At 50.8% G+C, this 12,822-nt stretch overlaps 3 protein-coding genes across 11 annotated transcripts in view; 2 read left to right on the top strand and 1 right to left on the bottom strand.

Moving 5' to 3' along the window:
• Nucleotides 1-2,863, bottom strand: part of Ankzf1 (ankyrin repeat and zinc finger peptidyl tRNA hydrolase 1) — a 7,794-nt gene extending 4,931 nt beyond the window's left edge. For 3 of the 6 annotated variants that reach the window (XM_048808583.1, XM_015481414.2, XM_048808581.1), the window contains exons 1-2: nucleotides 2,703-2,861; nucleotides 2,252-2,435 (exon numbers count right to left, since the gene is read on the bottom strand). In XM_048808583.1, coding sequence (XP_048664540.1) covers nucleotides 2,252-2,435; nucleotides 2,703-2,738 — 220 coding nt within the window. In that variant the 5' untranslated portion in view covers nucleotides 2,739-2,861. Of the gene's footprint in view, nucleotides 1-2,251; nucleotides 2,436-2,698 lie in introns of all 6 variants that reach the window. The other 3 variants (XM_015481416.2, XM_015481415.2, XM_048808582.1) reach the window with 3 other exon arrangements.
• Nucleotides 1-11,667, top strand: part of Atg9a (autophagy related 9A) — a 20,078-nt gene extending 8,411 nt beyond the window's left edge. The window contains exons 1-15 of one of the 4 annotated variants that reach the window (XM_015481412.2): nucleotides 3,029-3,200; nucleotides 3,513-3,644; nucleotides 3,765-3,808; nucleotides 4,327-4,391; nucleotides 5,148-5,309; nucleotides 5,505-5,646; nucleotides 6,487-7,235; nucleotides 7,318-7,471; nucleotides 7,576-7,755; nucleotides 8,157-8,405; nucleotides 8,598-8,776; nucleotides 8,987-9,104; nucleotides 9,820-10,042; nucleotides 10,202-10,347; nucleotides 10,614-11,667. In XM_015481412.2, coding sequence (XP_015336898.1) covers nucleotides 3,542-3,644; nucleotides 3,765-3,808; nucleotides 4,327-4,391; nucleotides 5,148-5,309; nucleotides 5,505-5,646; nucleotides 6,487-7,235; nucleotides 7,318-7,471; nucleotides 7,576-7,755; nucleotides 8,157-8,405; nucleotides 8,598-8,776; nucleotides 8,987-9,104; nucleotides 9,820-10,042; nucleotides 10,202-10,347; nucleotides 10,614-10,619 — 2,520 coding nt within the window. In that variant the 5' untranslated portion in view covers nucleotides 3,029-3,200; nucleotides 3,513-3,541 and the 3' untranslated portion in view covers nucleotides 10,620-11,667. Of the gene's footprint in view, nucleotides 1-3,028; nucleotides 3,216-3,512; nucleotides 3,645-3,764; nucleotides 3,809-4,324; nucleotides 4,392-5,147; nucleotides 5,310-5,504; nucleotides 5,647-6,486; nucleotides 7,236-7,317; nucleotides 7,472-7,575; nucleotides 7,756-8,156; nucleotides 8,406-8,597; nucleotides 8,777-8,986; nucleotides 9,105-9,819; nucleotides 10,043-10,201; nucleotides 10,348-10,613 lie in introns of those variants that run through there. The other 3 variants (XM_015481411.2, XM_015481413.2, XM_048808580.1) reach the window with 3 other exon arrangements.
• Nucleotides 11,668-12,066: 399 nt separating this feature from the next.
• The window catches only part of Abcb6 (ATP binding cassette subfamily B member 6 (Langereis blood group)), an 8,486-nt gene continuing 7,730 nt past the window's right edge, over nucleotides 12,067-12,822 (top strand). Inside the window, exon 1 of the mRNA XM_015481004.2 lies at nucleotides 12,067-12,814. Coding sequence (XP_015336490.1) covers nucleotides 12,359-12,814 — 456 coding nt within the window. The 5' untranslated portion in view covers nucleotides 12,067-12,358. The remainder of the gene's footprint in view (nucleotides 12,815-12,822) is intronic.

The raw sequence follows: 12,822 nt of genomic DNA, 5'->3' as shown, positions 1-12,822 counted from the left end.
AAAAAAAAAAAAAAAAGATGGTATGACTTTGCCTTCAAAATATTTACAATCTAATAATCATGAAATCAGTTTATACAATCAATAGGCTTCTAAAAAATTCAATAAAATAAATATGTCAAATGTTGTATTTAAAATAGCCAAAGGGATTATTTACAGGAATTCTGTAGAAAATAATTTGTGGTAATGTTAAAATTTTCTCTTTTTTCTTTTTGTTTTAGGTGCTGGGAATTAAACCCAGGGCCTGGTACATGCTAAATTCATGCTCTATCACTGAGCTACACCCCTAGCCCTTGAATTTTTTTTTCATTTTATTTCATTAACTGCTACATACTGCATGTTACATAACACTGCAGAACGTTCTAGAAAGGGTGAATGACCATAAGTTATTATTAAGAAAAATTTTCCCTTAATCAATATTCTCCAAACTTTTTGACACATAGTGATAATAATTCTGGATTCACACCTATCTCTTTTTTCATCAAACTCCACTAATATGGATTAACAGGCAACCCCTTTTTTTCTTGCTTCTGCTAGTGAACTTGTGGATGCACTCTCAGTTGCCACTCCCCGGAAGAACAAATATGCACCCATAAAGACAAGTCCAGGGAGAATCTCAAACCACATCTCCACAAAGTTAACTAAACCAAAACACTATTATCAGGTCCCTTAAAAGTGACTGGGCTTCAGCTCATATCCCCATAAATCCTAGAATTATTATCGCTGTTGTTGTTATTCTTTTGTAGTACTGGGTGTGCATTCATGCTAGGCCAGCACTCTGTCACTGAGCTACAACCAGACTTTAATAACTTAAACTTATTTTTAAGTGTACAAAAGCCACTCCCCTGCTGGGTCCTGTGATCCATGCCTGTAATCTCAGCAGCTTGGGAGGCTGAGGAGGGAGGATTGCAAGTTCAAAGCCAGCCTCAGCAATTTACTGAAACTGTAAGCAACTTAGCAAGACCCTTTCTCTAAACAAAATATTAAAAAGGGCTGGGGACGTGGCTCACTGGTTGAGCACCCGGAGTTCAATCCCTGGTACAAAAAAAAATAATAACAGTCACTCCCTAAGTGCCACTTTTTAAGATTACAGTTCAATTAAAAGGGCAGTTAATCTAAAGAGAAGTGTAATAAAACACATAGCCAAAGACAAACTACAATTATATGAAACTGACAATAAATTGTTTAATATTTAGCACAAAGAGATGCTTTTGAAGCCAGATTTAAAGATAGGTAGTTAGTGTAGTTAGGTAAATCGGGTCTAATATCGAGTAAAACGGAGAATGAAGGCCATATTGAGAATGGAGTCCAGGAAAAGGGGAATTGAAAATGTCCCCAAGGCCCAGAGCCCATCCCAAGGAAATGTTAATGAAGCAGCTCCCAGCAAAATGTGGAGATGCTAGTCCAAAAGTCCTTCCTGCCCAGATTACTCCTTTGGCCCACCTGTCCCCCACCCTTTGGGCCTTCCCCCACCTACATTCCATCACTGCAAGATAACAGAACTAAGGCCCACCTGTCCCCCACCCTTTGGGCCTTCCTCACCTACATTCCATTACTGCAAGATAACAGAACTAAGGACCTGGAATGCGTGAAAGCTGAGAGAAGACCTCCCCCTTCCATGGATTCCACCTCTTGGGTCCCCTTTTCCTCGGGGTAGAAGTCTTTTCTGCTGTCTTTAATAAAGCTTCTACTTTATAAACTTGCCTCAGAGTGCTTCTCTGGTGTTATACTTCAGCATTCGGGGAAGCAAGGACTTGTCACCGGTAAACGGCGGTAACACTTTGATTGGAGTTCAGTACAATTTGGAATACACCTAAGTATTTTGAAGTGTTTTCAAGGGAGTGGTGTTAAATGTGACCAAACATATGCAACAGTTAAAGTCTTGTTTGGAGAAAACTTCGGGGCCTGTGATGGAAATTACCCAGAGACTAGTGAATTTTAAGAAAAACTGTATCCAGTAAAAAGAGTCACCGTGAACTCCTAAGCTGAGAAATACCATTAAGAAAGTGTTCCTGGGCTAGGGATATGGCTCAAGTGGTAATGCACTCGCCTGGCGTGCGCGGGGCGCTGAGTTCGATCCTCAGCACCACATAAAAAAATAAAGACATTGTGTCCACCGAAAACTGAAAAATAAAAAAAATACTAAAAAAATTCTTTCTCCTCTCTCTCTCTTAAGAAAGAAAGAAAGAGTTCCTAACACTCCGAAGAGCCCTGTGACGTTCCACATGTGTCTACCCCAAACTTCTCGGGATACCTGAACAGGAAGTAGCCAGAGCCCCGGCCAGAGCTTCCCCGGGAGCGTGGCTCACCAGGCTCAGGCCCCGAAGTACTGGAACATCCGCGCTGAGGTCAAAGAGGGAGACCGACGCCGGAGCTGGAACCGAAGTCGCAGCTGGAGCTGGCGACATGGCTGAACAGGAATTACTTAGAAGCAGCTCCTGGAGCAGAAAAGGGAGTATGGGGGGGGGGTTATTAAGAAACTGAGCTCCCCAGAAACCACTGCCACATCTCAGAGGCCTGAATTGGTCTTCTCTATGGCGCAAGGCCCATAGGTTCTCAACCTGCTAGAGGATACAGCTCGGCGGTAAATACAAGGCCCTGGTCTGTTTCCTCAAACCCCTAGCCTCGGGCCGCAGGGGTGAAATGGGGGAACATCCAGCTCCAAATCGAATTTAAGTTAAAATCACTAAGATTGCCTAACCGACCGCTCTTTTGTTACTCGAACGACGAGTTCCAGCCATGAGTCGCGTAAACTTGTCCCCGCCTTCAGAAGCTGCACCAAACAAGACCCGCAACAGCACAGCCACCTTTTGAAAGTCGGATTTCTGCAACACCACAAGAATACCGTCACTACGGATCAGCGAAAAGGACAAACAACCCCGCCCGCCCCCGAGTCCCTCCCAACGTAGAGCGCACTATTGGTCCTCTGACTTCCAAGACCCTCCCGGTGTCCTTCGTCCCGCCCCTGGACTCGAGAATTGGCCGATGTGTCTCCTCCCCCCTATTTTCATTGGCCAATTAGGCTGCAGATGACGGTGAGTGGCAGACGCCGGGCCTAGAGCTCCGGGTCGGACCGAGCAGAGCCGAACAGACCGAGCCCCTGGAATCGCCTGGGTCGCGGTTCCTGAGGTGACACGCGAGACTGGTTATTGGAATCCCCGGGCCCAGGCCGGAGCTGGCCAAGAGTGCCCACGGAGCTCCAAGTGAGCTCGCAGCGGGTAACGGGGGAAGGGGCGCCGCGGGCGATTCCAGGGNTGCTCCCCACCAAAGGAGCAGATTCTGGCTTCAGACCAGGGAAAGTCTCTGGGAATGACTGACCACCGTTAAGGGCATCCAGTCCCTAAGCTTACTACTCTCCTTGGGTTATTACTCTTGCTTTGCCTTTGAGCCAAGGAGACTGGTGGTGAAGACAAAACCCAAGGATTCTTTCTCACTCCTTCTGGCCTAGTAGACAGGGCAACAGGCAGGCAGCACCTGGGCCTGAAACAGTGTCTCTTTTTCCTCATCACTGGCAGGTGGACAAGGTGGACAGGGGGCTGCGGTGATGGCGCAGTTTGACACTGAATACCAGCGCCTGGAGGCATCCTATAGCGATTCCCCTCCAGGGGAGGAGGACCTGTTGGTGCATGTTGCTGAGGGAAGCAAGTGTGAGTTCTTGGGTACAACAGCCAGAGCTGAGCCGAGGGGGGAGTGGGTGGAGGAACATTGAGAGAGTGAGGGGCTTTTGTTCCTTCAGAGCTCTGACATCTCTGCTCCTGTGCCCACAGCACCTTGGCACCACATCGAAAACCTTGACCTCTTTTTCTCTCGAATATCCTTTGTGTCTCTGTGTTAGAGCTCTGGGACCCTTAGCCCTTCTCTGAGCCAGGTCACTGATGGGATGCAGGGGTGGGTTCAACTGATCCCTGGAAGAAGAAATGAAGCCCATCCTGAGGCTGAAAGAGGCTAGTAAAATAATGATTATTAAAAATAATGATATGCCACATTTACCAAGAGCTACGTGCCTAGGTGCACTTTGTGGTGTTAATTTATACGGAACTTTTCTAAGATGATCCACCTTTCTGATGGGATGTTAATAATCATAATAATTACTGTCTTTTGACTCATTCTTTGTCATTTCTGTGTTAAATACTTTGCATGCATTTTCTTATACCTAATAACTCTGTGAGACATATTGCCATTCCATAGTTGACAAAAGTTTAGAGAGGTTAAATAACTTGTATAAAGTCTAGACCTTCAGAGCCAGGAACTTAAGCTCAGGTGCATGACATCAAGGTCTAAATGTGTAACTGTTGTCTTTACTGACCACTTTTTCTTAACAATTAACACGTTTATAATCTTCATCAGAAGAATGGCTTCACGTGTATGCTCATTGGGGAGATCTTTGAGCTCATGTAAGTATACAAAGAAATGAATGATGTCGTGAATGTCATCTATCTTTCCTTGCTCTAACCCTGACTCTGCTTGCCAAGATCTCACAGTCCTAGACTGGAAGGGGCCCAAGCTCCAAACTCTACAAGACCAGGTGTGATGCCAAAACTTATAGCTTCACCTCTTGCAAGAAGAGCTTTCCAGGTCCTGTCTCTTCTATGAAAAGAACTCACACCTTGATCATATCATCAGAGTTGCAGTGGATATGCCAGGTTCAGTCAGGATGTCTCAGAGGTAGCAGCCAGTTAAGAGCCTCTGTTCTACATTAGTTGTACCTTAGACCTGCTGCTGGGCACAGAGCCTTCTAAGGGGAAGAAGCCATACAGTGTTGCCAGAGGGGAAGGGTCTGAGAAGCCGTTTCTCAATGAGAAAAGAGTTCACATCCCCAAAGAGCTTCTAACTACCATCCAAAGGGATCAGGGGCTAGATTCGAGAAACCATAGTTATAAAACCTCTGCAAGTTAAGTCTGGTGGTGGTGACAGATTATCATAAAGTGAGAAAGCAGAATGATTCTGTGGTGCCTAAAGCTAAGAGTGAAAAATAGGAGCCAATTTGGGCCTGAGAATGTCCCATGAGGTTGAACAGAGACAGCCTGTTAGGAGTTCATCGCCTTTGATTTCCTGTCTTCTTTGGCTGCTTCCAAGCTCTCTCTTGTTCCACTTTATTTTACTGGTGCCTCTCTGATTCTCAGACTGCATCCCTCTTCCCAACTCTCTAGGCAGTTTCTCTTTGTGGTTGCCTTCACTACCTTCCTGGTTAGCTGTGTGGACTATGACATTCTATTTGCCAACAAGATGGTGAACCACAGTCTTCACCCTACTGAGCCCGTCAAGGTCACTCTGCCAGATGCCTTTTTGCCTGCCCAAGTCTGCAGTGCCAGGTGAGACTGTAGGTGAGAAGGCACTGGGGTCTGCAATTCTTCTAGTAGGTAGGGAATGGAGTGGAGTATGAGGCAGCAACTTGTACCCCAGATGCAGACTCAGGCTCGGCCTAGCAGAATTTTTTAGGATAGCAGAATGTCTCTAAGACTCATTCTTCAAGGACCACCCCACTTCACCTTCTCTGTCCCCATTAGGATACAGGAAAATGGCTCCCTTATTACCATCCTGGTCATTGCTGGTGTCTTCTGGATCCACCGACTTATCAAATTCATCTATAACATTTGCTGCTATTGGGAGATCCACTCCTTCTACCTGCATGCTCTGCGCATTCCCATGGTAAGATTGGCTTTGGATCATTAGCACCACAATGTAAGACATCATGGGAGGGATGAGGTGTATTCTGAGTATCACATGTCCGTCCAGATTCATCATTGGCAGGTGTGCTAATCAGATTTCTATTACAGTTACAAAATATCTGAGATAATCAGCTTATAAAGAGAAAAGATTAGCTGGGCATAGTGGTACACATCTGTAATCCCAGCAACTCGGAAGGCTTAGGCAAGAGGATTGCAAGTTCAAAGCCAGCCTCAGCAATATAGCAAGGCCCTAAGCAACTTAGCAAGACCCTATCTCAAAAAAAAAAGGGCTGGGAATATGGCTCCATGGTTAAGCACTCCTGGGTTCAATCCCTAGAATGCGAAAGAGAGAGAGAAGGTTTATTTTATTCCACAATTCAGAGGTTTCAGTCTATGGTTGGTTGATCCAGTGGTTTGGGGGCCTGTAGCAGGGAAGTACATCATGATGGGACACGTGGTAGAAGATGCCTTTTCATCTCATGGCAGCCAGGAAGCAAAGAGAAAGTCAGGGGTCCCAGGTCCCAATATCCCCTTCCAGGGAATGCCCCTGATGACCTAATTTATTCCTATTAGGCCCTACTTCTACAAGGTTCCACCACTTGCCAATAGTGCCACCAGCTAATGGTAGACCAAACCATTAACACATAGGTCTTTGGGGAACACATTCTAGATCCAAACTAGAGCAATAGGTCAGGAAGTATCTGATTAAAGGCTCTACTTGGCTATACACATGACCCCCGAGCCACATCTATACAGGGTAAGGGGTCGGGCTAACAACTCCCCCTTCCATACCTTGTTTCTTCCTCATCCCACCCCGCAGTCCGCCCTGCCCTATTGCACGTGGCAGGAAGTGCAGGCCCGGATTGTGCAGACCCAGAAAGAGCATCAGATCTGTATCCACAAGCGTGAGTTGACAGAGCTGGACATCTACCACCGCATCCTCCGTTTCCAGAACTACATGGTGGCACTGGTGAACAAATCCCTTCTCCCCCTGCGCTTCCGCCTGCCTGGCCTTGGGGAGTCTGTCTTCTTTACCCGTGGTCTCAAGTACAACTTTGAGCTGATCCTGTTCTGGGGACCTGGCTCTCTGTTTCTCAATGAATGGAGCCTCAAGGCTGAGTACAAACGTGGGGGACAACGGCTAGAGCTGGCTCAGCGCCTCAGCAACCGCATCCTGTGGATTGGCATTGCCAACTTCCTGCTCTGCCCCCTTATCCTCATCTGGCAGATCCTCTACGCCTTCTTCAGCTATGCTGAGGTGTTGAAGCGCGAGCCAGGGGCCCTGGGAGCACGCTGTTGGTCACTGTATGGCCGCTGCTACCTCCGCCACTTCAACGAGCTGGAGCATGAGCTACAATCCCGCCTCAATCGTGGCTACAAACCTGCCTCCAAATACATGAATTGCTTTTTGTCACCTCTGCTGACACTGCTGGCCAAGAATGGTGCCTTCTTTGCTGGCTCCATCCTGGCTGTGCTTATTGCCCTCACCATCTATGATGAAGATGTATTGGCTGTGGAGCATGTCCTCACCACCGTCACACTCCTGGGAGTCACGGTGACCGTGTGCAGGTGGGTCAGGGCAGCAGGTGGGAGCAAGCAGACTAACCTTCCAGGAAAGGTTTGCATCTCACCATGAGCTTGATCTCACTAGGTCCTTCATCCCAGACCAGCATATGGTGTTCTGCCCTGAGCAGCTGCTCCGTGTGATCCTCGCTCACATCCACTACATGCCTGACCACTGGCAGGGTAATGCCCACCGCTCGCAGACCCGGGACGAGTTTGCCCAGCTCTTCCAGTACAAGGCAGTGAGTGGAGTTGGAGTTAGGGCCTGCTAGAGACTGACTGGTAGCTTGGTGGTGAGGCCAAGCTCCTTCCTGCTCTCTTATGACCTTGGTCCCTTTCCTTTTAGGTTTTCATCTTGGAGGAGTTGCTGAGCCCCATTGTCACACCCCTTATCCTCATCTTCTGCTTGCGCCCACGGGCCCTGGAGATTATAGACTTCTTCCGCAACTTCACCGTGGAGGTGGTTGGTGTCGGAGATACCTGCTCCTTTGCTCAGATGGATGTTCGCCAGCACGGTCACCCCCAGGTAGCAGGAGAGAAGAGGGGCAGGTGGACAGGGATGATGCCAGTACATAGTGTCTTTGGACAAACTGCAAAAAGTCACCCTTTCTGAGCCAACAAAAAAGGCAGCTCTCCCTCTGGCCAGCCCTGCATCAGTACTTGGTACTATTTAGGACACCACTTGGTAACCAGCAGCCTGGGCTGGATTTCAGCCCTGTTTTGTACTGTTGACCAAATTCCCTTGAGAAAGGCACAACACAAGCAACTGACCCAGCATGTTGCTACCCTGGGGTGGGCATTAGGGTCCCTGGACAAGATATGACAATGCTTTATGGTCTCTGTCCTCCAGAAGGGCTTACCTTGCAAGAGGTACAGGTAGAGTGCCTATAAGAGGACAGGCTTGCTTACTATGTCTTCCCTGTGCAGTGGCTATCTGGTGGGCAGACAGAAGCCTCAGTGTACCAGCAAGCTGAAGATGGAAAGACAGAGTTGTCACTCATGCACTTTGCTATCACCAATCCTGGCTGGCAGCCACCACGTGAGAGCACAGCCTTCCTAGGCTTCCTCAAGGAACAGGTTCAGCGGGATGGAGCAGCTGCTGGCCTTGCCCAAGGGGGTCTGCTCCCTGAGAATGCCCTTTTTACATCTATCCAGTCCTTACAATCCGAGTCTGAGGTATGTTCTGGGGGACTGGGAAATGGGCAGAGTGGACTCCTCTGGAGTCGGGGATTGAGGCTATGGCATGGAATGGAAGGTTTCCTTCTGTCTGTTTAGTCTAGGCCATTGGGCCCTAAGGTATAGAATACTAGGGAACCTAGAAGCTTCTCCCCTGCTCTGAGAATTCTTCCCATCCTTTTTTTTTCATAGCCCCTGAGCCTTATTGCAAATGTGGTAGCTGGCTCATCCTGCCGGGGCCCCCCACTGCCCAGAGACCTGCAGGGCTCCAGGCATAGAGCTGAAGTTGCCTCTGCCCTGCGCTCCTTCTCCCCTCTGCAGCCTGGGCAGGCTCCCACAGGCCGGGCTCCCAGCACCATGACAGGCTCTGGGTGAGTAGAGGTGGACCAAGATGGGAGGGTATGATAGTAGTCCCAGCAACTTGTGTGGGCCTAAAGAGTGTTGATAACTAGGGCTGGGGATATAGCTCAGTGGTAGAGCACTTCCCTAGAGCACTGTGTGAGGACCTGGGTTCAATCCCTAGTACTGGGGACAAAAAAAAAATACTGACAACTGCTGTCTGTCTGTGCTGGGAGGGACAGGGTGGATGCCCGGACAGCCAGCTCCGGAAGCAGCGTATGGGAAGGACAGCTGCAGAGCCTGGTGCTATCAGAATACGCATCCACCGAGATGAGCCTGCATGCCCTCTATATGCACCAGGTGAGTGGGCAGCTGGAAAACAGAACAGGAGAAATCAGGCATGGGTTCTCATCCCTTCTCTGCAACTTACCTGCTCTACAATCTCCATTCTCACATATACCATCTTAATACCGTGTTAACCAAGCATACTTTCAGTGCCTTCAGTTACCTCTGCCTAGAGTTCATTCCCTGATATATCCAGATGCTCCCTTCTCCTCCTCCTGTTATTACCTACCTCCTCCTGAGACTTTTCTCTGACCACTCTCAGTAAAAGCCTCCCTTACTGCCTTCCTGTTCTGTATTTCACCATGGCCTTTGGTACCATCTGACATACTGTATTTTTTCCTTATTTGTTTATTGTCTATACTCTGCCTAGCCACTACCATCACCAGTGTATAAACCAGGGGCTGCTGGCTTTGTCTGTTTTGTTTACCACTATGTCCCAATACTTAAAAGAGTGCCTGACACTTAGACCCTTGATCAGTTTGTTCTTGAATCAAATGAATGGGTAAAATGGGAGTCCTTACCACCTATGCACAGGCTTTTCTAGGAGTCTGCTGAGAACAAACCTGTAGAGTATCAGGCATCTGGCATATACTACTATTAACACCATATGTGCCCTGGGTGAAGGATTCTAGGTGAAGGGGGTGCAAGTGGGAACTGGCTGATACCATGATGGAGGCAGCTGTTTCAGTACCCTCTGTCCCCTCAACTAATAAGCCCCTCACTTTTGCAGCTCCACAAGCAGCAGACCCAAGCTGAACCTGAGCGGCATGTGTGGCATCGCCGGGAAAGTGATGAGAGTGGAGAGAGTGCCCCTGAAGAGGGGGGAGAGGGCGCCCGGGCCCCTCAACCTATCCCTCGCTCTGCCAGCTATCCCTGTGCTACACCCAGGCCTGGAGCACCCGAGACCACTGCCCTGCATGGGGGCTTCCAGAGGCGCTATGGGGGCATCACAGGTATCCATCTGGGGATATGGAAGGAGTAAGGTTGCAGGGAAGCGTAAGTTTTTAGGGGAGGAAAGAGATCAGAAGGATGGGGCCCAAAGAGGCCAGTACTCCGAGCAGTCCTTGAACCCATCTCCTCTTTCCTGTTTATGTTCTTATTTGTCTGTCCAGATCCTGGCACAGTGCCCCGAGCTCCCTCTCACTTTTCCCGCCTGCCCCTTGGAGGGTGGGCTGAAGATGGGCAGCCAGCATCAAGGCACCCGGAGCCTGTGCCCGAGGAGGGCTCAGAGGATGAGCTTCCCCCTCAGGTGCACAAGGTAAGAGCTCTAGGGCTTGAGAACCACTACCAGAAGTAGTAACTTCCAGGCTGAGGTGGCGGCTTCCCATGTGGAGGAACGTGTTCCCACTCCGTGCACCCTCCCCTCCAAGATATACTCCCCTTTCCTTACTCACCTGCTCTGAAGTCAAGGGCTTGCTTTTGCTTATCTTCCCAGGGAATCAAATTTCTTTTTCCTTTATATCTAGGCTCCCATGGTGCAGATATTTAAAACTATCTCCATTGCCAACCATTTTCTCTCCACAGGTATAGATAAGGCTGAGAAAGTCCTTATGCCCCAGGATGGAGGCCACCGCTGCCCTGCCATCCCATCCACTCACCATGGGAGGGCTCCTCTGAGTGTTGCCTGGCTCCATATGTGTGGTATTTGTGTGTCTGTGCCTGGCCAAGGGAGGTGCCAACACTGGGCTTGCCACAGCCCCAGGAGAAGAATTTGTGGCCTAGGAACTGGGGGCGCACAGAACTCTAGCCTCAACCCCAGGACCCCCTTGGCTCAGAGTGTGGTGCTAGAAACTTGTCCCCAGCCCAGCCCCAGTACTGCCACCTTTGCACCCACCCCTGCAAGTCTCCAGAGGGCTGCCTACCACAGAAGCTGCCAAGCAGGAAGAACCTGTGCCAACTGTGGAGTGGGGAGGTTGGGCCTGGACCCTTGACCCTTGCAGTCTACCCCCAGATGAGCAGCTCAGGCTGTGGCCCTTACCTCATCCCTAGTTCTCACCCAGTGCTACAGCCAGCTCACCTCTCTTCTGCTTCCTGCACATCACTGGCATGTGTGTGCTGCTTGCTCCCATTCTGTTTGCTTGCTCCCCTTCCATTTGGCTTTTCCTTTGCGTTGGAGTGGAGGCCCTAGCTCCCAGCTCCCTTCACTCTATCTTTTGACACTAAGAAAGGTTTCTAACTTGCAGGAGCAGTATGGAAATTCTTTGCTGCCCTCTGCAACTTTTAGGATGGGCCCCTGGGAGATGAGGCCTTCCTGGGCCCCCATTGCTGCTTATTGTATCCCTACCCCCTGCACATGGACCGGACAGGGCTGGAGTATGACCTCAACCGTCTATATCCCAGCAAGAGAGCTCTGGCCCCCATCACGCTGTTCCCTAGAGGGGGATGGAGGTGGGATGGCCTCGCCCTAGGCTTTGGGCTGCTGCATTGCATGCTGGGACTCAGCTCCTACCCTATATCCCACCCTCACCCAACCCTGGTCCGCAGCAGCAGAGTGGTGATCTCTGCTGTCAGCGCTCACAGAGGAACGGGGTGGGGACCGTGTACAGCTTGATGACCCTCAATAAAGAAGGGACTTTGACCTGGTCGTGGCTTATCTCGTGCAGCTAGGGTCCTGGAAACAAGAGGAGTGGGAGTGGGGTGCGTGCGATTCCTCCTCCTCCCTGGAGACCAGGCGGGATTTGGTAGCAAGTGGGCCCAGGCCTCAGCTAGAATACACCAAGCTTGCCGACTAAGCTGAAGGCCTGCTTCTGAACCACAGTTCGGTGGAGGTCAAGGTCTGCGTCAGACGTGCAGTCAGATTTCCCGCCCTGAGCACATGATCAAGTTGGCTCCGCCCCTCTATTTTGCCCACCTCGCGTGCCTCGTTCTTCCCCCGCCCCCCGCCTGCAGAGACATTTGGCCAATAGGGACTCTGTATAGGGGGATGGGGCGGGACAGGGTGAGGGCCGCTGCGGTAGAGGGCGGTGCGAGTCTGATGTTGGGTTTTCTGTGCGCCAGCACTTGGCCGGAGGGTCCTGGACTGCGGGCGGAGGGAGCACGGGCGGAGGCGGCGTACGTGCCCTGCGTGAGTGCGTGGTGGCGGCGCGTGCGCGAAGCGAGTGGGCGGTGTGGCAGGGTCCATGTGCGTCCATTCCCCAGACCCCCGCAGCTTGGCTCCGGGTGACTCCATGACCCCAAGACACCCCGGCGTCCGTGCCTCTACCTGAGCGGCCAGTCCGGTTCTCCGGTCCCACAGTGCTTGCAGGTTCGACCAGCAGCCACATATTGTCATGATGATTGTGGGCAACTACTGTGAAGCCGAAGGGCCCGTGGGTCCGACCTGGACTCAGGGGGGCCTGAGTCCCTGCTTCTTCTTCACGCTCGTGTCCTCGACGCTGATGGCCCTTGGGACTCTGGCCTTGGTGCTGGCTCTTCCCTGCAAGCGTCGGGAGCGACTCGTTAGCGCGGACGCTTTGTCTTGGGGGACTGGTCCCCACATCGCTCCTTACGGGCTGCAGCTGCTTCTGGCCACACTTCAGGTGGCACTGCCACTGGCTGGCCTGATTGGCCGGGTGGGCACCGCCCGGGGGGCCCGGCTACCAGGCTACCTGCTGCTGGCTTCTGTGCTGGAGAGTCTGGCCAGTGCCTTTGGCCTGTGGCTGCTTGTGAAGGAACGGAGCCAGGCACGGCAGAGTCTCGCAATGGGCGTCTGGATCAAGTTCAGGCACAGTCCTGCTCTCCTGCTTCTCTGGAC

Source organism: Marmota marmota, unplaced genomic scaffold (assembly GCF_001458135.2).
Source record: "Marmota marmota marmota unplaced genomic scaffold, marMar, whole genome shotgun sequence".
NCBI lineage: Eukaryota > Metazoa > Chordata > Mammalia > Rodentia > Sciuridae > Marmota > Marmota marmota.
This window is presented reverse-complemented; position numbering and strand designations above follow the sequence as displayed.